We start from the raw sequence: 24190 nt of genomic DNA, 5'->3' as shown, positions 1-24190 counted from the left end.
GTTGAAAATCACTGTCTGGGAGATCGAATTCCTCAAAAAACCACCCCTTGAATCATTTTTTCAAGAAACACCCACTCATTATAACAAAATTACAAGAAAACCTCACGCCTTATCATATATCTATTTTACCACGGTGTTGATCTAGTGTGTATACAACTATTCTAATTAACTATATACAATAGTTCGTGATAAAATGAATCATTTGCACATATCACACATTATATCAACACAGCAAACATACGTCAACTTTGATTCTTTGAAATATCACAAATAAACCACTTAGCCATTTGAAATATAATTTAAAGACCCCTTAGGTGCCTAGCAAACTCGTCTGTAAGTTTCTACTAGTGGCCCCAAGGAGCTGAGGTCACATTCACTTGATGGCAATCGCAACCTTGTACACAGCTACTCAATATCATTGTACTATTACCAACAATAGCTAATAGAAATTCCGGTTAATGGCGCGGATAATACAAGCATTTTTTGCTTGCTTATTTTCTTCGAAAGCCGGAAGCCGGCTAAAATCAATTTCCCAACTTTCACTTCCGGTCTTTCTACGTACATGACACAGTATCATCAGCTGACTGAGATTGCTTTTGACTTTTTAATACTAGTAAAAGTATTCTATTTCACAAAACTGAAGCAAACTACAGCTATTGGATATGTGTAGCCCGTCACGTGTACACGTGTGCGGCCTTGATTGGTTGAAAAGTAGGGCGTTGTTTGTAATGTCAATAGCCTAAGACGTTTCGACAAACAGCCTCAACTACAAAAGATTATACTTTCATGGCGTGACATCGGTATTTGCGACCGCATCACACCAGCAATAAACCATAGTATATCATGTTTTGTCTATTCTAACTACATGGGAATCCATCATCGTGTTTCACCGCTGACCCCAGACAACACCCCACATTTTCTATCCAATCAGAACAGTAGAATTAAGATAGCCTGTTTTTGTTTGGACCATTGTTGGTTTCTTTGTTCAATTGTCGGTCTTCAAAGAGATGTTTTTCGTACCATGGTAGTATATACAGCAACAGCTGATTTATTTTCAACGTTTTACGCCAAAGTTGAAAACACTAAATCTTTCATGGTTTACAGTGACGAACACGTGGTTCTCGTCTACAAATAGGGCTGCACGTCGCTTACTGTCAATGCACAATCAGCTGTCCGAGATACGGTTACCCTTTTTCTCTGACAAGTCAACTGACACGTAGCTAGTGTACAGCATAACCATACACGTCTTAATATCATACTACACTGTTGTCATCGCCGTGGTGTAAGCAGGCCTTGCAACCATTCCTCGTATCTCTCCATATTTTCTGTTTTTTCACAAATGTGCTGATAGTACGATGAATATTTAAAGGTGAGTCACATTTGTATTCATCATTAATTAGACATGGGGTTTTATTTTATATTTACAGGATACTTTGTTATTGCGATTGTATCTTTTCATTGCTGTAAGTTTTTTTTTTATCTCCGCCAATTTAAAAACGCTATGGGTTGTATCTCCTAGAAGACCGACTTTCTAGTACTTTTAGTATTGATACGAATTATTTGTTCAAATTCCAAATCGCCAGTTATGAAGCACGCGGTAGAAACAGATTCGGTAAACTTGCTGAGAAATAATAATGGGAAATGTATCGAGCACATTTTATTTTAAAAGTGTACAGCAATGCTCCCAATGCGGTGGTGAATGGGGATGAACTGGGCCGTTTCATCACACGAACTAAAATGTTATCCAGAATTATTAAATATTGGCTACACTAATGACTCTCCAAGAACAACGCCTAACTTCAAAGTGTTGCGCCTTTCAGCTCCAGGGAGCAAAGAAAGGTAAATCATGTTGGGCAAACGATGTTAAAATACTTTTTTAACTTTTATATGAGTGAAGCTAGAGACTGCGGAGTGCGTTGACAGCATTATGACCCTATACAGGCATGAGGAACAAATTTACAACTGTTTCCTAAAGCGGGTACATTTCATAAAATTAAGGTCTAATTCGGTATTATTCGATAGTTAACAGTAACAGACAATCCCAAAAATGCATTATGTACAATTCGAATATCGGCCCTTACACTGCTGCGTACTGAAAACGTCGCGTGATTACACAGCGATCGTGCTAATCGAATATGTTTATTTTGCACTTTGCTTCAAATCGAGGACAAATTTCACTTTTTATGTTGGTATTTTACAATGATTTGAAAACTAAAACGAGCTTTTGTTTCGTGAATCCTACGCTTGTCAAATTTACAACAATATTTCAGTCAGAACACTCGTCTTACTTTCTCAAAATGTATATACTTTCATGTACAAAACGTGAAGAAAATGAAACTAGGTAAAAGGTATATGTAGCTGATAGTATGTAGAAGAAATAACTTTTTGTTTTTGTTAATTAGAATTTATTTTTTATTTTGCAGCGTCGTTTCTATTTTCAAACGATGCTGTAAGCTATGTATACATTTGGACCGGTGGACTATTGTATGGGAATATATATATATATTTCATATTCTTATGTTTTTTACTTGTACTTTTGCAAATTTGTTCCATGTTTGGACTCGTATGTCTGGCCGTTTTTGTTCCAGACTAGAAGGGAGGGAGCTGCATGCTTGGTATTTTTGCCCAAGACTAGAGGGGGAGCTGCATGTCCAGTACATTTGCCCTCGGACGTTTACAATTTATACCCTTCTAATTAGTAGGAGGGTAGGGGAGGTGCATGTTGGGGTAGGGGAGATAGATGTTTGATATTTTTTGTGCAAGACTAGAGGGGGGAGCTGCATGTTTAGCATTTTTTGTCCAGGACTAGAGGAGAATTGAGCTACATGTTTGCCGTTTCTGTCCAAGACTAGAGGAGAATGGAGCTACATGTTTAGCATTTTTTTCTCCAAGACTAGAGGGGTTGGGAGGTGCATGTTTATCATTTTTGTCCAAGACTAGAGGGGAAGGGAACTACTTGTTTGATATTTTTTCTCCAAGACTAGAGGGTTGGGGAGCTGCATGTCCGGTAAATTTACCCTCGTACGTTTTAATAGTTTAATTATCTTCTGTCTACTCCTTAATATACCATGGTTATATAGACGGGACACAGTGATCGTGGTGACAGGATGAGTGGAGCAAAATTTGACGAGAAACAAAAACAAATTTTATAATTCCTTCGCTCTCAACGAGATCTCGTCGGAAATTTAAAAAGAAAATCGACAATATTGCAAAGTTGGTCTTTTTATCGTTCGTCTTTACTATTGTTCCAATCGAAAGTAGTCATGGCGCATGATATCCTGCATACGTAAGGTTATTCCGCGAAACAAACCTAAACGATATAGGGGAAACGAGTTAAAATTTACACGGAAAAAGGAAGTTACCATTCATAACAGTCTAAACATAGTTTTTTGTAATACAGTGAACGGCAGAAACCCGTCGCGTAAAGGCATGGGCATGTGTTATGGGTCTAGACAACGTTGAGTCCTAGAGCCAATCACTAATACATATTAGATTGTAAGCTCGTGATTGGTAGTCAAATTTGTAAACGTTTTCTTCTTTTCTCTGTATTATCATTAGTAGTACTACTGACAAGGTAGGACATGGTATGTATATGTACACTATTGTGCGTATTTATTACGATGCATCTTCCACGTGAAAGAGATGAGTCAGTCGCGGTTTTTAATCGACTATGTACTAAAAATTGACTCGCGTTTTCGTTTATGACCGGCACAAATGAATTTCTAGTCACTCTGTTTTCTTTGTCTGTGATACGACACTGTCATTAAATAAATGAACCGATTGTCGCAGCGTACATACGACTTTTAAATGTAATTCAACAAATATTAAGTACATAAACTTATTTAAATTATTTATTTATTTCCCGGGATTTATTTGGCAATGATGCTGATCGGAAGCTCACTCACGGTGGAGTTTGTCGGGGCATTCTCGTTCCGTGTAAACCATAACGAGGGGACCCACCTTGGACAGAAACACCGTTTGAGTTTTCTCCTTGATTCTCCTCTTACTTCTATTGGTGATTGGATTTGCACCCACGAGTATCATCGTTTTCCTCTTCACAATTTGGGTCGCATTTGGCTTTTTAACAGACAAGACTTACTTCGCGGAAATCTGAATGTTATAGTTACTTGCTAACTTGAAATAATAGTGATGAAGGTCGACGATTTTATCATAATAAACTTGGAGAGAAACGACGTTCATAAATAGTGCGTTCTCTGTTCAGTGTCATGGTCATCGGCTGGTTAACGATCGGTGTTACACATATCAGTAGACGGGAGAGTGGTGAAATTCATTCTGAAATTGTCATAAGATTATCGCTGTCGGAAAACACAAAGTGGTAAACACAAAGTGAATCATATACAAAATAATAATCCACGTTAGTTGGATCGTGGCCGCCATAAACGTGCAAAATAATAATAACATGTTTTTGTTTTTATTTACTAGAATATCTTGAAAATCATCATTATGTTTTCTATAGGCCTAGGGTAGATATACGTAGATCAATGTAAACTCGCTTATTGATAAATATACTCATGTATTCAGTGGCGGATCCAGAGGGGGGGGGGGCAGGGGGCCATGCCCCCTCCAAACGCATGACGATTCATATCACCTGGATTACGCATAGCTTCTCGGCGATTGTCGCTCCGTAATGTCAAGCAAAGCTTCTCCCCCCCCCCCAATACATTTTGCTGGATCCGCCACTGCATTTATATGCATGTCCGGTGTATGTATTACTTGCGTCCATGGTCTTTTTGTACGTCAAATGGTGTATATACTGTGGTAGTCTGCCTAACTCAACTAATACATATTTTCATGTTTTTTGTTTGTTTTTCTTCTAGGAATTCGGTTCACAATGTATGTACATAGGGTTGTTCTATATCTGGTATTTGTTTCTGCACTACTTTGTGCCACGGAATGTTGTACCAAGACTTCGAGCTACACAATACCTGCTGGCATAATAGGCGTACAAGTTGTCAGACCCAAAGTTTCCACGAAACCAGCGAAACACACCGGAGTTATACAACGATTAAGAATGCATTCATCGGGTGGACTCCTGGGTGGCAGTTGATTTATCACAATGCGGTTGTCAGGCGACCTCCTAGATCACTGTTGGTTTGTCAGAATGCGGTCGTCAGGCGACCCCCTAGATCACTGTTGGTTTGTCAGAATGCGGTCGTCAGATGACCCCTCAGATGGCTGTTGAAGGGTCGCATTGCAATGACTGTTGCTATAACTGGAAATGTAGATGTATGGTAGTGTAATGTACAATGTATCCAAGTACACTTACAGAGTGCGCATGCTCGATATGACTTGAATCTATCATTTAGAAAATTGCGTTGACTTCCGCAATTAACTTTCCTTGTATGTTATTACAGTGAAAGAGGTACCACACATTAAATCGAATGTGAAAATCAAATGTTGTTGTCACATCTCTCTTTTACGATGTCGATTCATTTCATTAACAATAAGGCCCCGTTCGTATCATTGCCTTGATTTGGTCACCGTTTTGGAACCCATCCAAAATAAATTACGGCCCATAGGCGTCCTAGAATTTCGGTGGTTCAATTTATATGCCGTAATCTGGTTATATACATAGTATGCGGAACAAAAGTACCAACAACTCCCAATATGAAATTTTACAACAATTTGAGTTACGCGTATTCAAAACAATCCGGTTGGCCGAAACTCCCCAAATTCGATACAGCCGACTGAGAGGTACATATTGGGTAAATCATGGTCACGTGATAGTTACGGCAAGTAAACCGGTCGTGGTTTATACGCCGTAACCATGTTTTAACTAGCTATAGTATATAAAGGTTGAGTCTACTAAGTTGTGACGTCACATGGAATGGGTCTTTGAAAGGTCAGCTTCGGCTGGATAAAAATATTGAGAATGTTAAACCATGACCCTGCGAAACAGTAGCCATTTTTGTATCGATTCTTTAGTCTTATTGGCGGCAGTAGGTGGGGGTTGTAAATAGGAAAACAAATACATCAAAAAGCGTGTTACTGTTGCATGAGGGCGCACTCTCCACTCTTCGATTGGACTAGCCAGTGCGAAAAAAGTTTGCACTTAAGCAAGAACACGTAAAATATTTGAAAATTTCGAGTTACTGCCGAGATCAGGGAGATTGGGCATGACACGTAACTGAAGTCAATAAATATATCAAATCATCCTATTTTTTGAACTAACGTATCACAGCAACAGACAAGTCTCGATCACAATAAAATACGATCAAAAGCCGGTAAAGGGGACGCATTAAAAATTGGTGTTGACATGGAGTAACGAGATCTAACATGTATTTGGTTTAAAAAACGGGCCCATGATTCTCTAGAGAATTATCCGTTTCCCAGTATGCCAATATAACACAGGGCGATGTAGCATGAGTGCGTTGCGTAGCCATGTTACTAGAACGCATAGTACATCAATACTAGTATTCAATAAACACACTTTGAGAAGAAGGGCGGACAGCTGAAGTACAAATAAATGGAAATCGGCATGTTGCTTGGCATATTTAAAATTTGCTTGACACGATGGCGTGAGTGGTTGTTTTGTGTAATTGTATTGTCTTGGTAGAACAAAATAGTCACCATGAACCATGCTCAGTGCAGTGACTGAAAGAAAGCAAACTTTGTCTCCCAATTGTGAAGTAAACTGATGACCAGTGTTCTTAACTTATATTAATTTTCTGACATTGCTTGTCACTACGATTGCACTGGCTATGATGAACTGTTTTAAAAATATTTTGAAAATATGTTTTTGAGGTGATAATCGACAGTAACTCGGTAGTTCTACTTGTTCAACATCACAGTACGAGTTTTCTGTGGCCTAGTATGCCCAGGTTACAAGGCATCCTCCCAGCGTGAATTAGAGTACTCGTACAGAGACGTGAAAACGATAACGTTCAGGTAATGTCTTCCTTCAACCATTCTCCAAGCCTCGACTGATTATGCCGTTGGTGGCGTGCTTGGGCGTCCAGAATCACTCTCTGTCAAGTGCGACAATTTAAACTTTAATCCGAAGGAATACTATTCATTTTGAGCACGCAAGAATAGTTTACTTTTTTATGTTTTATATAAATACTCGATATCATGTCTGAATTCAGCAAATGTGATAAATAGATACAGAAACATTGCCAAACACATACTGAGGGTGCGCTCGTAAGTAAACTGACATAAAGGGTGCCGCACTCAGGGTGACGCTCTTTGTGTACGATACTGTGTGGAAAAGCGTTGATGTCATCAGGCATGTAAGCGATCCGAACAAAGCACAGAAAACAAAATACGCGTTTTCTATTTAGAGGTCATAATGTTTCTGCGTATCACTAGAGATGTTTAAGTTCGCCGTACTCACGCGTTAAGAATACAAAAATTATTCCCAGCCAACAACCGCAAATGTAAGTATATTAGCAGCAGATAAACGCGTTAAGTATTGAGCCAACACTCAAAGTATGTCAACGATAAACCAATGTGAAATAACCTTTATTATCGTCGATATGCGAGCTCCATTTCTATACGTATTTGTTTCTAAGTTCAAATATCGATTGTATTTTGATTGGCATGATTATGTTTTACGCTATGAAGATCTTGAAAATTTATAGAAATTTCTAAATTCGCCATAAACCCGAACGATAGTTATTTTCTATGCCTGTTCCCACTGAAATATCCATGTTATCGCATAGCAAAATTATATTTAAAGAAATAAACCAAACAGTTCTGTACGTAATTATTAATAATACATTGCACATATATTTCTATGTTATATTCGTTCATGCAATCTGGACCGTGACGTCTTACCTTACAAAAGACTAAAATATGTATTTTACACATACTTGTTGTATACGAAACATGGGACACACTTCGAACTGTATGTCCACTGAATTAAATCCTCGTCAAGATGCCAAATACAAATAGAAAACATTGTTTTCCAGCCAAGTTAGTGACATTAAAACCCAGTATTAAAATAGGCTCAAAGCATTAAAATAGCAAAATTAAACGCCATTGAAAAATAAAAGGTTTGTCAGTAACTAGAAGAGTTATACCTTACTTACTGAACAAATCACATGATTAGCTACGGACGAGAATGAAGGACTGTGTGAGATAAACGGGCCACCGCCGAAAAAAGGTTATTAAGTCAAACTTATAATTTTTTTGTTTCATACAATTTTCACCACTTATTTACATATACCAACATTTAAAGGCCACTGTTCGTCATCGAATTTCATGTAAACAAACGCGTTCATACACGTTATGTACGTAACATGGGACCCGCATCGAACACGACGCGTACGACGACCACCACCCTTTTACAAAATGATTTTATAGTAAAAAAAAATAAGACCGTCTTGCATGAATAAAACTATTCTCTCAGCCATTCAAATTGATTCCCTCGTAGTAGAGATGATATAATTATAATTGCTCCCAAGTAGTATAAATGTAGCTTGTACTATGAATAAAATCACTGTAGGATGGACGGTGGAGTCAAAATCAATTGAATACAGTATCAATCCCGTATATATCGGATACAAGTAGGGGAGGTTTTTTTCATTTTTATTTTCAGTTTAGGTCTTTAAAATCTGTTTGTTTTGAATACTAAACATTGGGGGATATAATGTTAGTGTTCAAAAATAACAGATCGAAATGTTCCAGGAGAAATGAAACTACACGTGCTTCAGTTAAGTTATGACGAACCATGCAGTACAAAAACACGGGAACAGTTTTTTTTAGTATCACAATATTTTACGTGAGTAACAGTTGTGTGTACGAATGGGCGATTAACTTGGAGTTAAGGCGGCACGGTCCAATCTCTAATATTTAAAGTTATACGTATGGAACGCCAATCATTGGTGGTTGGGTCATGTGACTAGGGTCAGGTTAAGAGTTGACTGAAATATTGTGGAATTCAGTTAGACGTCAGATTGGAGACGGGAGATGAGTGTAGATGGGAGTCAGATGACAGTGTAGATGTGAGTTAGGTGAGAGTGTAGATGAGAGTCAGACACGAGTCAAAATGGATATGAGGCGAGTGTATAAGAAAGTCAAATGAGAGTGTTGATGGGAGACAGGTGAGGATGTTGATGGGAGACAGGTGATAGTGTAGATGAGAGTCAGACACGAGTCAAAGTGGGTATCAGGCGAGTGTAAAAGACAGTCAGATGAGAGTGTAGATGGGAGACAGGTGAGAATGTAGATGGGAGACAGATGAGAATGTAGATGGGAGACAGGTGAGAATGTTGATGGGAGACAGGGGAGAATGTTAATGGGAGACAGGTGAGAATGTAGATGGGAGTCAGGTGATAGTGTAGATGAGAATCAGACACGAGTCAAAGTGGGTATCAGGCAAGTGTAGAAGACAGTCATATGAGAGTGTAGATGGGAGACATTTGAGAATGTAGATGGAAGACAGGTGAGAATGTAGATGGGAGACAGATGCGAATGTTGATGGGAGTCAGGTGATAGTGTAGACGAGAGTCAGACACGAGTCAAAGTGGGTATCAGGCGAGTGTAGAAGAAAGTGTAGATGGGAGACAGGTGAGAATGTAGATGGGAGACAGGTGAGAATCTTGATGGGAGTCAGGAGATAGTGTAGATGAGAGTCTGGCGAGTATAGAAGAGATAGAGTCCGGCACGAGTCTAAATGGGTATCAGGTGAATGTAGGAAGGTAGTCAGATGAGAGTGTAGATGGGAGTGAAATGAGAGTGTATATGAAGACAGGTGAGAATGTAGATGGGGGTCAGGTGAGAATGTTGATGGAAGGCAGGTGATAGTATAGATAAGAGTCATTCACAAGTCTAAATGAGAATCAGGTTGGAGTTGTATGGAAATCGAAGTGGGACTAAGCGAGTAGAGTAAGAGTTAGGCGAGGCGAGGGTCCAGGTTAGTCAAGGGTGGTTCCAGTTAATAGTCCAAACGAACCAGGTTGAAGACATGATGGGAGTCGGGTAGGGCTAGTAATCCAGGTGGGAGGGAGCCCAACTTGATTAAGGCTGGATCCAGCCGAGAAACTAGGTTGGATAAGGGAAGGCGATGGGGGCAGGGCTTGACGAGTTCAGCTGATGGGACAGAATAGGATTTGATGAGGGGCCAGATTGAAATAAAGTGGCGTTTGCGACCAAAAGTAATTGCTTAGTGCCAAATTATTTTTTTGATCAGGGAACCTTTAAAATTCCATGGGTTGATACAGACACACATAGACACTAGATTTAAGAACCCCGCCATTTTATTCTAATTGCTAAGCCTAATTGTTAAGTTACTACAGGCTTTCACAAAGAAATGCGATATAAATACAACAAATATATAAACAAGTTTGGTAATGAAAATGGCGGGAGTCTAGTCTTCAAAAGTACACAGTAATGTCAGTTGTAATTCAGTGCTTTAAAATATAATTTTTATTCGAGAGAGAACTTGAAAATAAAATAAAATAAAATAAAAACAATTTAAAATCGAAAAGCGTGAGTAAAACAAAAGATTACTACTGATTTTTTTTTTAAAATAAGTTGGTCAAACAGTTATCCACAAAAGATATCATAATGGATTTAGTTTTTTTTTGATATGTTAAGATCTAAGTACGCATACTTCTGCACTCGGTGACAGCGCGTCCATAGGCGTTCCTTACACACTCGCACACTTTCTTGGCATTTCTGACCTCACTTTTAACTTGGCGAGCGACATCTTCTGGGATCTTGTTAAGGAAGTCGTAATGCTCGACCTTTTCCAGTGAGTAGAGGGATCCTGAAAGTGAATTAAAAATCACATTATGAGAAACTGGTGAACACTATAATTTTTAGGTAATCTAAAAAGTAAAAAGTTCTTGCTTCATTTGATTGTCCCATGTTATAACCCGACTGTATATACTACTTCTACGTACCTCTTGTTGTTGAAGACAATTTGGCATAGCTTTCACCAATTCTGCTACGAAGTTTAAGACTACCCTTCTTAATATCATCATACTTTCCAGTGATGTAATCTCCTCTGAAGTTAACTCCATATACACCATTTTTGCTGAGCTCATCGTATTCGGCAAGTACGTTCAAAATGACTGCATGTTTGTCTAGGATGCTCTGGATATCGTCTATCGTCAATGACACATTAACAGCCTATGGGAAAATGTAAAAATAATGATTCATTATTTCTTGATCAAAGTTATAATTTAATTTTAAAATTATCATTCAGCTTTTCCGATTTATGTATCATTTTTTTATTAGATAAATTTTTCCAAAAGTAATACTTACAGAGCGTTCAGATTCGGTGACCAAGAAGACCAGGCGGGTTGCTTGTGGGCGGAATGGTAACTCAGCAGCAATCTTGACTGCTTCAAAGGCATCAGTAGCATATTCACCTTGGAATTCAAGAGCCTTGGCACCACTGTAGAACAATTTGTCAGAGTTGTAGAGTTTTCCATTGATTGTGTGCTGGTGACCTGGAGCATGGATTCCTTTACCACCAAATCCAACAAGTGCATAACGGTTGTCATTGATACCACTTCTCTTCAGCTCACTCTCTATTTCTCTGACCAGAATTTCCAGTTGATCTTTGCGGGAGTTTGACATTTTTGAACTCTCAGATACAACAAAGACGACATCAGCAGTGAGCTTATTGTCTTCTATCCAAGCTTCATTCTGGGATCGTTGGCGGTTGTTATCTTCACAGGTTTCGCATTCATTGGTGTCATTGACCTTTACACCCTTGGCATTGCAGATGGCAACATAAGCGGCTGTGCTGTAGCAGATACCTCTCACCTGTCTAGCGTCGCATTTTGGGGAGTCAACCAAGCAGGCTTGTCTGAATGGTTCTGGGTTAACCTTGCTGAAGCATGGCTCGAATGGTGATTGTTTGGATTTGAAGAGGATATCGCACATAGGAGAAACTGGGCTGTTACATGAAGCTTCATCACGGCCAATTGTATTCACATAACGGCTTGGGTTCTTCTTGCAGCTTCTAAGTCCAGACACTTCAAAGGAATTGATGAAATCGACAACATTTGTTGCATTGCTGCCATCACGTTTACGCCAGTCATTGTTAGCTTCATTGTCATTGGTTCCAAAGAGACCAAGGGTTTTATTATGATACCATCCACTGATATTTACCAGGCAGTTCAGGTTCTTGGAGTCACAGAGCAGAGAGATGCCATATACTGTAGTCACATTCACCCAATCTCCATTACGCATAACAGTGACATTCTTGTTCTCAGTTTGGTATGGGAGTTCAGTTGCTGAAGGATTGCCATTAATCTTAACAATATTTTCGGCATCAATTTCTACTGCAACATCACGGGTGATTAAGGTAATGGAATCTTCAGTTGACAGAAGGGTGAAGTTCCTGTCTACAAAGTCACGGGCCAGCACATATGTGCATTCACGGTTTTCATATCTTGGCACTTCATAGTAACGTCCATCAAATGTGTATACATGACCTGCACCAAAGAGCATAGCAGATTGTACAAATGGATCAACAGATGGCAAGCGAAGATGTCTACTCATGTATGGTACTCTCTTCAGCATGGTCTTAATAAGATTGTATTGTGTCTTGAGGACCTCCCATTGGTTATTGGTTAGACTTGGTAAGCTCTTCAGACTGGTCACGTTGAGATTGTGTGAGATGTTGACTGCAACACTGTTGTTACCAAATACAACAATTTTATCAAGGGCTTTGTTGGCTACATATCTAGCGACTTGTGGTACAACCTTCTCAGTTTCATTCCATACCTGCAACACCATTTGTTCATATTGGCTAAGATTGCTCAGTTGGTTCAGTTGACGATCTACTTCATAATAACGGTACATCCATCCTGGAAGGGTGTTATTCAAGTATGCCATGCTAATATTGTATACCTCTTGAACTGATCCAGTGAAGTTGTTTGTCACGTTGATGGCAAAGTTGGTCCAGTTGACAAGGGGGGTTTCTCTTGTGAGGTTCTTGGCAAATTCAATGGTCATATTGATGGTTCTGTTGGCAATCTGGGTGAAGTTAGAGACGGTGTAGTTAACCAGCTCAAATACAGTGCAGTTCAGTGGAGTGAATTCACGGATAATCTGGTTGATGAGACTAGTTTCATTGTGTGTGATGTTCTTCACGACCTCCCATACTCTCATGGTGTAGTTCATTGAGACGTTGAGGATTTCATTCACTGCTGGCTTCACAAACAGATCAATGGTTCTGTTGATGGTAGTGTTGGCCATGGAGATACTGGTATTCAGGAAGCTGAGTGTGTGGTTCAGAATGCGTGGATGCCATGTAAGGTTGGCATAGATAACATCACTTCTGTTCAGGGATATAAACAGGTTGAGGTCAGTCACATTGATGTGTGGATGAGAGGAATTTTGATGAATGACTGAAACGTTGAGTACACTATCATTTTTCAATTGACCAACAAGGCTGAGGCAACCATATCCAGGAGCAGTGACATTAACGCTGAAACTTTCATTTCTGATGGTTTGGTTTACACTGATATTCAGGAGAGGTCCAGTGAAGTTAACAAATATCGTCTGGTTGTACACAGTCAGGTTGAGTGCTTCAATGGTGGCATTCAATGTAACATTGGCAATTGGGCAGGTGAAATTGATGAACAAGGTGTGGTTAAACACTGTAGTGTTTGGCACCAAAGAGCTGTTGGAGCTAAGTCTCAAATCGTGGTCGATGGTAACATTGGCAAGCCAAGATGTGACATTTGCTTGAAGAGTGTGGTTCATCACGGTGCTATTTGGTTCCAATGAGCTGTTGCTGCTGATGTACAGGGTATGGTTTACACTAGCATTGACCCATGAACAACTGAAGTTACCCAAGAACCAGTGCTTGATGACAGAGCTGTTTGGTTCAAGACTGCTGTTGGAGCTAACATACAAGGTATGATTCATGCTACCATTCACCCAGGGAGATGTGAGGTTGGCTGACAAAGTGTGATTCATGACAGAGCTATTTGGTTCCAGTGAGCAGTTGCTGCTTATATACAACGTGTGGTTGAGAGTCAGATTGGCAATCCAACTAGTCATATTTGTATACAGAGTGTGGTTCAGGACAGTGCTGTTAGGCTCCAGGCTGCAATTGCTGCTTACATACAGAGTATGGTTGAAGGTCATGTTAGCCCACCAACTGGTCAGATTACTAGACAGGGTGTGGTTCAGAACAGTGCTGTTTGGCTCGAGACTGCTGTTGCTGCTAAAATACAGAGTATGATTGAAGGTCATGTTAGCCCACCAACTGGTCAGATTGCTAGACAGGGTGTGGTTCATAACAGTGCTGTTTGGTTCTAGACTGCAATTGCTGCTGAAGTAGAAAGTATTGTTTAAGGTCATATTGGCCCACCAACTGGTCAGATTTGCAAACAGAGTTTGGTTCATCACAGTGCTGTTTGGCTCCAGGCTGCTATTAGAGCTGATGTACAGAGTGTGGTTTGCAGTAAAATTGGCCAGGATACTAGTCAGGTTGGTATATAAGGTGTGATTCAAAACTGTGCTGTTTGGTTCCAGGCTGCAGTTGCTGCTCAGGTAAATAGTGTGGTTGAGAGTCATGTTGGCCCACCAACTAGTCAGATTTGTGAACAATGTATGATTCATAACAGTGCTGTTTGGCTCCAAACTGCTGTTGCTACTGAAGTAGAAAGTGTTGTTAAGGGTCAGATTGGCAATTGGACCAGACATATTCACAAACAGGGTACTGTTAACCAGGGTGGAGTTTGGTTCCAAACTGCTGTTGTAGGCAATAAGGAAGGTACCATTGACTGTCAGATTGGCAGGCTTGCTGGTCATGTTCATGTACAGGGTATGGTTCATCTGGCTGCTGTTAAGCTGCATTGTATGGTTGACAGTGATGTTGCCAAAGTATTGACTGGTGAAATTCACAAAGGTGGTGGCATTCATGCTGGAGTTGAGGACCTGGTAAATAACTTCTGATACTGGTGCCCAACCAGCCAAAGTGGAGTTGACTGTGGCATTGACCATTCTCTGAACAGATTCTCTGATCTCCTTGTTCTTGATCACTGAGAGGCTGCTGTTTGTCACACTCCAGAAATCGCTCATGTTGAGTGATGTAATGTTCTGCCAAGATGTCAGGTTCCAGGATGTTAGGTTCCAGGAAGTCAGATTTTGCCATGATGGAGTGTATGCATAAACCATATCTTTACCATAGTAAACCCAATCCTTAACCACGTCTGGGGTCAATTCATCAACCATTTTGGGAAGTTCTCTGCTGATTTCACGCAGTGGTTCTCTCAGAGCCTTCAATTCAGGTGCATTCATCTGCCTGATCGGTTTCCAGATTTTCTCATTCAAGAAGGAAATGTTCATTGGGCTAAGGTAGCTCTCTACACGCTGTTTGTACCAATCAAGGTTCTTCTTCACTCCAGTCAAATTCAGGTTGGTCATGTTGTAACCCTTGACAAGAGACATAGTCTTGTTCCAGGCAGACATGGTCTTGTTGGTAGTGGTGTTAGCAATTCTCCAAAGTTCACCAACGGTGGAATTCAGCATCTTGGACAATGACATGTTGACCAATGGACCATCTTTGATAATTTCTTGGGTTACATTGAGGACAAAGAATGGATGGCTGGCATTCACAGAAATGCTAATATTTTCAGGTCTAATGGTGATGTTTGCTGAAAGATAAAATATAAAGAATCATAAGTTTTGAAAAAATGTATAATATTCTGATTTGACTAATAATGTTGACACATTTATCACATAATGTAACAATATTCAACTAAATATCATTTAGATTCATAATGACAATTATACTTACAAGAAAATGTGTGGTTCAGCAGTTGCAATGTCCTATTCAGTGGAACACTGATGTTGAAGAATGGAAGTGATATGTTGCCAACAATACTTGGAATGGTCAGATTATAAGGCAGAGTCACATTCAGTCTTGCACTAACATTTCTGAGTTGGTCTGTCCAGTTGAAAACCTGTTGTGGAATCAGCTCAAGAAGTCTGTCGATCTCTGGGAGAGTGAAATTCTGAATTGGTAGAGTGTAGTTGGTGCTGCCACTGCAGTTATACAGGTAGACCATACCAGACTCGGTGCTGTTGTAAATGGTGTGGTTTGAAGTATAGTTGTAAACTGGACTGGTCAGGTTGAAAACCAGGCTCATGTTCATGGAGGAATGGGTGTAGTTTAGCACAGAGCTGATATTTGAACTCAGTCCACTAACATTGTATGATACAGCAACTCCATTGGTGTTGTTCAAAACGGACATATTCATGCTGACATTGGACTGTAAAAACAATTAAACAAATAGGATTCAATACAAAGAAATGGTTAAAGATGATGTATTATAGTGACTTTAATAATTTATAATGATACAATTGGACATTTTAGTGTATACTTACACTGACAAATGGCAAAGATACATTCACATTGGCCCAGTAGCTGAAGTTGGCATTGTTGATGGCACTATCATTGACAAGTTTACCAACCATGGTGAAGTTATGTATACTTGTCTTGTTGAATGGGTTCATTACACTGACATTGAAGCTGGTGGCAATAACTTCTGCGTATGGTCTGCTGCTTGGTACAGTCTCATTGCGAATGCTGAATGTCATACTAGCATTGTACCAGTCTGGGACAACTTTGTATGCCTCAACACCATAGTACTCTGCAATAGTAACAATCAAGTGAGCATGTTATTATGATTGTTATATAACATCACCAAATATTTCATTTCAAAAAACATATATTAAGAAGTCTCCATCATACTAAGTACTCCAGTTGTACTTACCAATGAGCTTATTGCGAACATGTTCATCATAACGTTTATATTCTTCCTTCAGGGTCTTGTTTTGGCTATAGATAGTGAAGTTCATGCTTGTGTTGAACTCTCTTGATGTGTTGACAACTTCGTTGACTAAGGCCATGTGCCATTCTGGAAGAGACATGTTCCATACTCTCTGGATGGACTCCACAACTGGTGAAGATCTGTTCTTGTATTCATAGGTGACATTCATTGTGCGGAGTTCGCCACTATTTACCCAAGAAACATTCATAGCTTTGGTTGCATTTTGAGTGTTGTTCCAGCGGCTGAGAATCAGAGATATGTTTTGACGTCCGAAGGTGAAGTTAAGTCTGCTCTCCAGCAGAGTTTCATTGGAAAGGGACTTGTTAACATGCTCAAAGAGGACTTCGAATTTGCTGTAGTTTTCTGGCTTGATGACGTATTCTGGTCTCAGTTGATCCATCATTGGTGTTTGGTCATCCCAGTAGTAGGTGACATTGAAGCTTGAGCTCCAGTTACCAGTTTTGTTGACAACATCACTCTGGACACAGAAGAACAGGTCATTCAATGAAATGTTCCAGGCCATGGAATAGTTGTTCACAGGAATAATAATTTCTCTTCCATTTTCAACACGGGTAAGATTAAGGGTTTCATTACGAACACGCAGGGAGTTGCTGAAGTTCTTGCTTCCATAGGTAGCATTGAAGCTGGCGACAAAGTTGGTGACATTTCTCTCAGGTTCAGAAATATTCTGTACACCTGCAGCGATGGAAATATTCTTCAGCTCAGGAATGGTGAAGTTCCATACAGCTTCAGTCTTGTTACGGTTGATGGTAAGTTGAGATGACACATTGCGGGTCAGGTTTTGTCCTGTTGTGAATAAATAAAAAAAAATCAAATATATGAATTTTACTTTGATAAGATTGTTATGGCAATTAGAAGTGAATAGTGTTAGTTACTTTAACAAAGTCAATGTACCTGGAGCAGTGAAATTGATTGTGAAGACATCAATGATTTCAACAATTGGCTTTTCCTTGCGAAGCTTGAACACTTTGCGAGATGGTTGTTTCTGTGCACCAATTGGTTTCTTGATCTGTTCATACTTCATCAGCACGGTGTAGGTTGTGAGGTTCTTGTCAGTTGGGTTTACAGTAAGATTAAAGCTGGTTGGACCAGTCAGTGGGAAGCGTGGTGCAGTCACATTGCTAGCATTGCTGTAGGACAGGCTGGTACACAGGTCAAGACCAAATAGTGCTGTTGTGTTGAGAAGACTACTGGTGCAGTTGCTCCATTCAGTGCGGTTTTCTTTGATTCCTTCAAGACGTTCAATTCTTGCTCCACGAACCAGGTATTGTTCAGCACTGATGTTGACTAAGTTTATTGGTTTGAGGGTCTTGTTAACATTGAATCTCAGTTCACTTCCCTTCAATGTAACATTACCTTCCAGTTGGGAGTTGTGGTACATAGTGGCATTCAGTTGGACTCCAGATTCACCAAACAGTGGTACGTTAACTCCAAAGCGACCAACAATTTCTACAGCAGCACTTGGGGACACCAGACCACTGGCAACAACATCCTGTTGCAGATACTTGCGCATGTCGAATTTACCAGCAATTCTAAGAGCTACAACGGTAGTTCCATTGACAGATACATTCAATGGCAGACCCATACCAGTAGGGATGACATGGTTGGCTTCCAAAAACATGTAGCTGCGGGTGACATTGTAGTCGATACCATCAGCCAAAAGCTTCATGATAGCAGACATAGATGGGAGATCACTGACAGAAATGTTGGGCATCAGGTTCTTAATGTCATCCAAATTGGCAAATCCAAGCTCATTACCAAGAACCTTGATGTAAGCTGATACAGATGGTGAGAGCTGTTTGTGGCTCACATCATCATGAAGATCTTCCAAAGCTTTGTGGATCTTATTGGCCAGGAATCTTGGTTCTTCAACAGCATTTTTAGACTTCTGGATCTTGCTATTAAATTTGCTGTATGCGTTGTTCTTCACTGGTTCTTGTCTGGGGTTAAGATAATCAAGATTTCCAGTCATGTTATTGAAGAGAGCAATCAGGTTCAGGTTGGGGAAATAACCTTGAGGTCCAAAGAGTCCTTCCAATAATGGTTCAAGACCTTCAGCATCAAAGCCAGTCTATGGATTAGAATAAATGCATAAACATAAAAGTTATGATTGAATCTAAGATTCAAAAAATGCTTGATTACTTGCATTCAATATTTCAAACATTGTTTTTTGTGAAATTAGCAAAAACAAAATAACCATATACTCACTTCAAACACATTAACAGATTTTCCGAGAATATTGACAGTCATGTTGAGCATCAGAGAGCGTGGCAGGATACCTTCTGGGCTGTAGATCAAGTTGCTTTCTAGTTGTGCGGCAACAGTCTGGTTCACAAATGGAACTTTGAAAGCTTTTGAAAATTCCATATGGCGGGAGAGCTTTTGCAGGTCTTGTTCCATCTCTGGAAGTTGTTGGCCAACAAGGACAAATTCAAGTTCTTTTTTCAAACTGAAAAAAATGAATCAAACTTGGTTATGAATAATATATGAATAAATGATTCATATTTGAGTGTCAACAAACATATGTTACCATAAAGTATTTTTTCTATGTTATTTAATTTTAATATATTTATATTTTATTTTATTCATTGTGTTTAGAATTCTAATGAAAAATATGCTCTATTGTATTTCTACATGCTCACTCGTTTTTATTTAGAGCAATTCTCATAATTCTCAATCATAATAACCCAATAATAATAATAATAATTAATGATCGACAGTATATCAAAGTGAACTACATTTAGTTCAAAAGTGACAGAAAAAAAACTTACTCTTTCAATGTTGGTTCCTCAGATTCCCTGATGTTGGCAATATGGGAAGAAATGAAAGAACGCATCTGGTTGATTGGTTCATTTTTCAGAATACTGACAACTTCACGCAGGTTATTTCTGGATGGGTTTTTCATCAGAATGATATAAGCAGCAAGGCGTACTTCGACATCGTTGCTGTGATCTCTTACCAGACTCATCAGATCATCACGTAATTCATCAGTACTCTCCATACGGCGCAAAGCTTGGACGGCAGCAATGGTAACATTGCGTGGAACAGCTTGGTTTTTGGCACAACGCATCAAAATGGCGACAATGGTAGACTGGCGGTACCATTCACGTTTGTCTTCGATCTGTACTGGTCTTCCAATATTTCCAATACCCTTCAGTGCAAGCAGAACTTGACGGTTGTTTTCAGCCTCGTCGTATTGAATGTCATTGCTGACTTTGTTGCAGTCATCTCCAATAATTTCACGCATAAGGTGAATTGATTTGCGGACTGGTTCTGGCAGCTTTGGGGGAAAAAATATAAAAATTATATAATTTGTCTATTGTTGGCAAGTAAATGAATGACAGTACTACTTTCCGATTCATGAATGCGTGAACGTCTTTTATAGAAGGTTAAAAAATATGTATGGATCTTTTACTGGCCATGAAGACTGTTGTGAACGGTAAAATTGTTTTAAACTCTCATTTGAAATTTATAAAACAATTATAATCATTTTATATTAAAAAAAACAATTAAGCTTTCATGAAACAGTGTGTATAGGACTAAATAAATTGCTTCTTGTACCCACCTCCTTCTGCTTCTGTGCAGTCTCGTTGTTCTGATAGTAATTATTGATCAGAGTGCTGAGTGTAAGGATGGCTGGACGGCTGCGGATGGCACTAGCAATGCGTAGAGTCTCGTTGATCACCTGCAGTGATGGATTTGGTTCGAATGCCAACGCATAAAGCAAGACATCAGCGCGGGATCCATTGATGGTACTATTGATAAGTGCAGATGCGATGACGGACATACATGGCCAGGTACCGCACTGTGGAAGAGCATCAATCATGTAGGATCTCGAGAGTTCTTGTTCACGGTTGTTGGAGCAGTTACCATACTGGCTGCAGTTCCATGCAACTGGAAGCAAGTTGTGGATGGTCTGGTTGTCCAATGCACGAAGTGATGCAACAAGGTTGTTGAAGAGACGTGGAGCATCGATAGAGGTCTCATTGACGGTCTTGTTGACAAGATTGAAAAGCACCTCCAGGGTAGTATTCATTGTTGTGTTTGTTGGTTCTGGTTCCACTTCAAATTCATATGCGATCTCAGAGTATACTCTACTGGCTGTGAATATAAAGGAAAATAATATATAAATAAATTATATAGTTCTCTGTCAATTCACTACAATATTTTCTTATCTGAAGTTATATAACGTGTATTATAATGGAGAATCAGTAAAAACACTTACAATCCTGTTTGCGAGCGAAACGGTTGAGCTTCTCTGGGCTTCTGGTTCTGGTCATAACCTGGCTGATATTGGTTTGCACTCCAGAATTATTATATGACAGAGGTGTGAAAGTATGGCTTTCCTGACATTTGACTTCCTTGATGTAACAAGCTGAGCTCATTGTATACGTGCAGTTCTGGGTGGAATTAACCATCTTCTCAATAGCGGACTGTTATAATAATAAATTCAATTCATTAGATTCAAACCAGAAGAAGTTTATAGCGTGGTGTGGTGGCGCTATACCAGCTCAAGAAACGGTGTGTTATAGCGCCAACAGTCGGTGATTTTTGAAAAAAAACAAATACTATAATTCACATGATGATGATTATTATGAAATAACCAGCATCGCATCGCGTAAAAAGGCAATTTATTTAAACTATATTTTTAATTAAGGAATAAGCTCGAAATATGATGTCAGTTGAGGAATTCTGACACGTGAAAAACGCATTCACGAGAATAATATTTACATAATAATAAGATTACCAAACATGTAACAAATTGCATAATTATGCGAAAAATATAATACATTTATCACAATTTGGATATCACTAATAACTAAATTAATTAACTTCAAAAATTAATTTACGTGGAAAAACAAATAAATACTTACGATATTCCTCAGTAGTGAGAGTGGAGATTCTCTGCTGTAAGTTTTGTTGGAACGAGAACAGTTGGACAGATCCTTATCCAGCTTGACTCTACGGATGTTGTCGTTACGACGACTCATCTCCAAGATCTGAGCCTCGGCAGTGCAGTTTCCGTGAACGTCCTTTGTTGCCTGAAATCTGTCGTTCTTCAGGTCTTCGTCGTTTGGCAGCTGAAGAGAAGACACGATACCCCGTTTGATGTTCAGAATATGTACTGGCTCCTCAACGTGTGGCTGGATGCGATTGATTCTACCCTGGTTCACCTCAACGACGAGAGAGTTACGTGACATTTCCCTTGAGAACTCGCGAGAATTCTGTGCTACTCTGAAGGAGTATGGATCCTCAGAGTCTGGATTCTGTTCGAGAAGTTCACATTTGGGTGTATTCACGGAAAGCTGATATTTATCTGGAACTTCGACCTCCACCTCGCAGATAATTCTCATTCCGCTTCTCCTCTCGGAGGTACCAACAACGCCAGACATTGTGTCAGCTTCATATTGGTAGAAGTACTTCTGACCCTCCTCAAATCTCTCTGTGAAAATAAAATCAATAAATTAAATTCAAACCATAAGGAATTAAATAAATATGATTCAGAAATAATTCTTTAATGTAAGATAGTACATATAATGGGTGTCGCCATTTATTTATTCCAAATATAGGGGCGTTGCATATTGAGATGACGAATAAGTTTATATCATGATCGGAAATAGACGCGAAACACGAAGCGGTAAGTCTTTCAGTCCCCTGACACAATGGGATGACATTACCATAAGGCAAAGTACGTGGTGTGAGTTCAGTTTATTTTCCATTGATCATTGATTCACTCGGTGTTGCGAAATACTGGCCGTCAAAATACAAAGACGTTCAGGCGAGAAATTAATTTCCAGAAATAGTACATAATTAACAATATTATAAAAAGTAATACACAAAGAGGAAGATATTATTATTGTTTAATTTGTGATGAATAATGAATCAACAATACACTAATATGCCTAAGACATACTTGGCTTTTACAAGTTGGATATTTAAATAAGACATGACTGACAGCCGAAACGTCACACGATTAACATTTGCATATTGGAATTGTTACTTGTTTACGTGTCACGTCAAACGCATATGATTGGATGACAGGGTAACTCCATACATGACCGTGTACCATAACAACGCTGTAAATCACAGAGCTCGCTAAAGTTGTGAACAAAATACTAAATCAAACTGGGAATTTCCGAAAATACATTATAATTATTATTAGCGATCAAGTTGGTGAAGGTACAAATATTTATGTTTTTATTTATAATTTAGTAAACTTTAACGTAAACTTTAACTTGTGAACTTTAACGTCGAAGTGATGTCCGTATCATCATCTCTCAGTTAGTAACCAATAAGCAGGTCTTGTGTAACAAAGCAACCCGAAATACAGGCGCATTGAATTTTGTGATTTGAAAAAAAACACTTGTAAAAGCCTAAATGCATTTTACATATAAACCATTGCGTGTTGTTTAATTTCCGTCAAGGACTTGGGAACGAAATAGAATTAACTTGGCAACTCCCAAGGACGACAAAGCCTTCGCCGCCTCTTATCTCTTATTGAATATGCAAATTAGTCTAGATCCCATTCAATGCAAATTAGCACGGATGGGGTTGTTTACGACATGGGGAAACTTCCACCCCCCCCCCCGCACCCCCGCTTTAAAGATTACAAACTGATGGCAGCTAACAATCTTTGCACAATTTCGTCTTCAAAATTCATACTAAGTTACACTCAAAGCAGATTATCGAAAACAGACGGAGAATGAAATAACTTCGAGGAGAATGGTGGTGTAAAAAAATAGTGTTCTACTTACGGTTACATGATTTTGAGCTTGGAACTGCAAAATAAAAAAAAGACAAGTTGAATTATAAGGATGAACGATAGTTTTAACGCGAATTTTAACTTTGATATAAAGAAAAGATCATAGTCGATGCACTGGCAGATCGCATTGCACAGTGTTCAATTAGAGTCTTCGAACAAAAGAGCATCGATGAAACTGTCCTTTGTTTGAACTGATGCAGTTAGGATTCTCCAAAGAAGCATCCATCGCAGTAGAAATCTGGCTATGCGGAACTATCCTAATGAAGCCGAAATGTTGCGCATAAGTTGAGGTGAATATTTTAGCACTCTATACACGGCAAGAATTTGAAATAATCGCGTAAATTGGCAGAAATTGTAATATCCTAGTCAATCCAATGCAGAATCGCAGAAAAAAAGAAAATTCTAAATATCGAAATAAAAAAATCAAGGACGATCAAAATTAACAGCTTCAATATCCTCATAATGTGGCAGCATGAGATATTTCAAGTATTAAAATGCTTGACGTACCTGGGCCGGCAAAGGCAGCGCCTATAGCGACTATTAGTATCAACAGCTTCATAGTTGTGGGATGCTGTAGTTCTCAATGACTAGCTCACTGCCCGTCCAGCGTTTATATAGACCCGAACTCCCAACACAG

The 24190-nt window shown here is 39.2% G+C and overlaps 1 protein-coding gene and 1 long non-coding RNA gene across 2 annotated transcripts; one reads left to right on the top strand and one right to left on the bottom strand.

The window, feature by feature from the left end:
* Positions 1-949: 949 nt before the first annotated feature.
* Positions 950-5416, top strand: LOC144350882 (uncharacterized). Its single transcript, XR_014930600.1, has 2 exons — positions 950-1369; positions 4839-5416. It is a non-coding gene; the product is annotated as an uncharacterized LOC144350882 (long non-coding RNA).
* Positions 5417-10366: 4950 nt separating this feature from the next.
* Positions 10367-24190, bottom strand: LOC100370756 (uncharacterized). The gene is made up of 14 exons (XM_002734427.4): positions 24061-24190; positions 23546-23569; positions 21665-22233; positions 21016-21223; positions 20356-20891; positions 19562-20070; positions 18999-19239; positions 17685-18861; positions 16713-17576; positions 16324-16589; positions 15734-16208; positions 11233-15590; positions 10869-11097; positions 10367-10732 (listed from the first exon to the last, which is right to left on the bottom strand). The coding sequence occupies exons 1-14, from the start codon at positions 24110-24112 to the stop codon at positions 10563-10565; spliced, it is 9678 nt and encodes a 3225-aa protein (XP_002734473.1). The 5' UTR covers positions 24113-24190; the 3' UTR covers positions 10367-10562.

This window comes from Saccoglossus kowalevskii, chromosome 9, assembly GCF_978046115.1.
Source record: "Saccoglossus kowalevskii chromosome 9, keSacKowa6.1, whole genome shotgun sequence".
Lineage (NCBI taxonomy): Eukaryota > Metazoa > Hemichordata > Enteropneusta > Harrimaniidae > Saccoglossus > Saccoglossus kowalevskii.
Note: the sequence above shows the minus strand (reverse complement) of the source record. Positions and strands in the feature narration are given on the sequence as shown.

Bases quoted from the DNA above. Each gene is read 5' to 3' on its own strand.
- LOC100370756 (XM_002734427.4), bottom strand. From the start codon at position 24,112: ATGAAGCTGTTGATACTAATAGTCGCTATAGGCGCTGCCTTTGCCGGC. The intron at 11,098-11,232 runs GTAAGTATTACT...ATTTTCCCATAG, and splicing joins TCACCGAATCTGAACGCTCT to GCTGTTAATGTGTCATTGAC. The intron at 10,733-10,868 runs GTACGTAGAAGT...ATTCACTTTCAG, and splicing joins ATTGTCTTCAACAACAAGAG to GATCCCTCTACTCACTGGAA.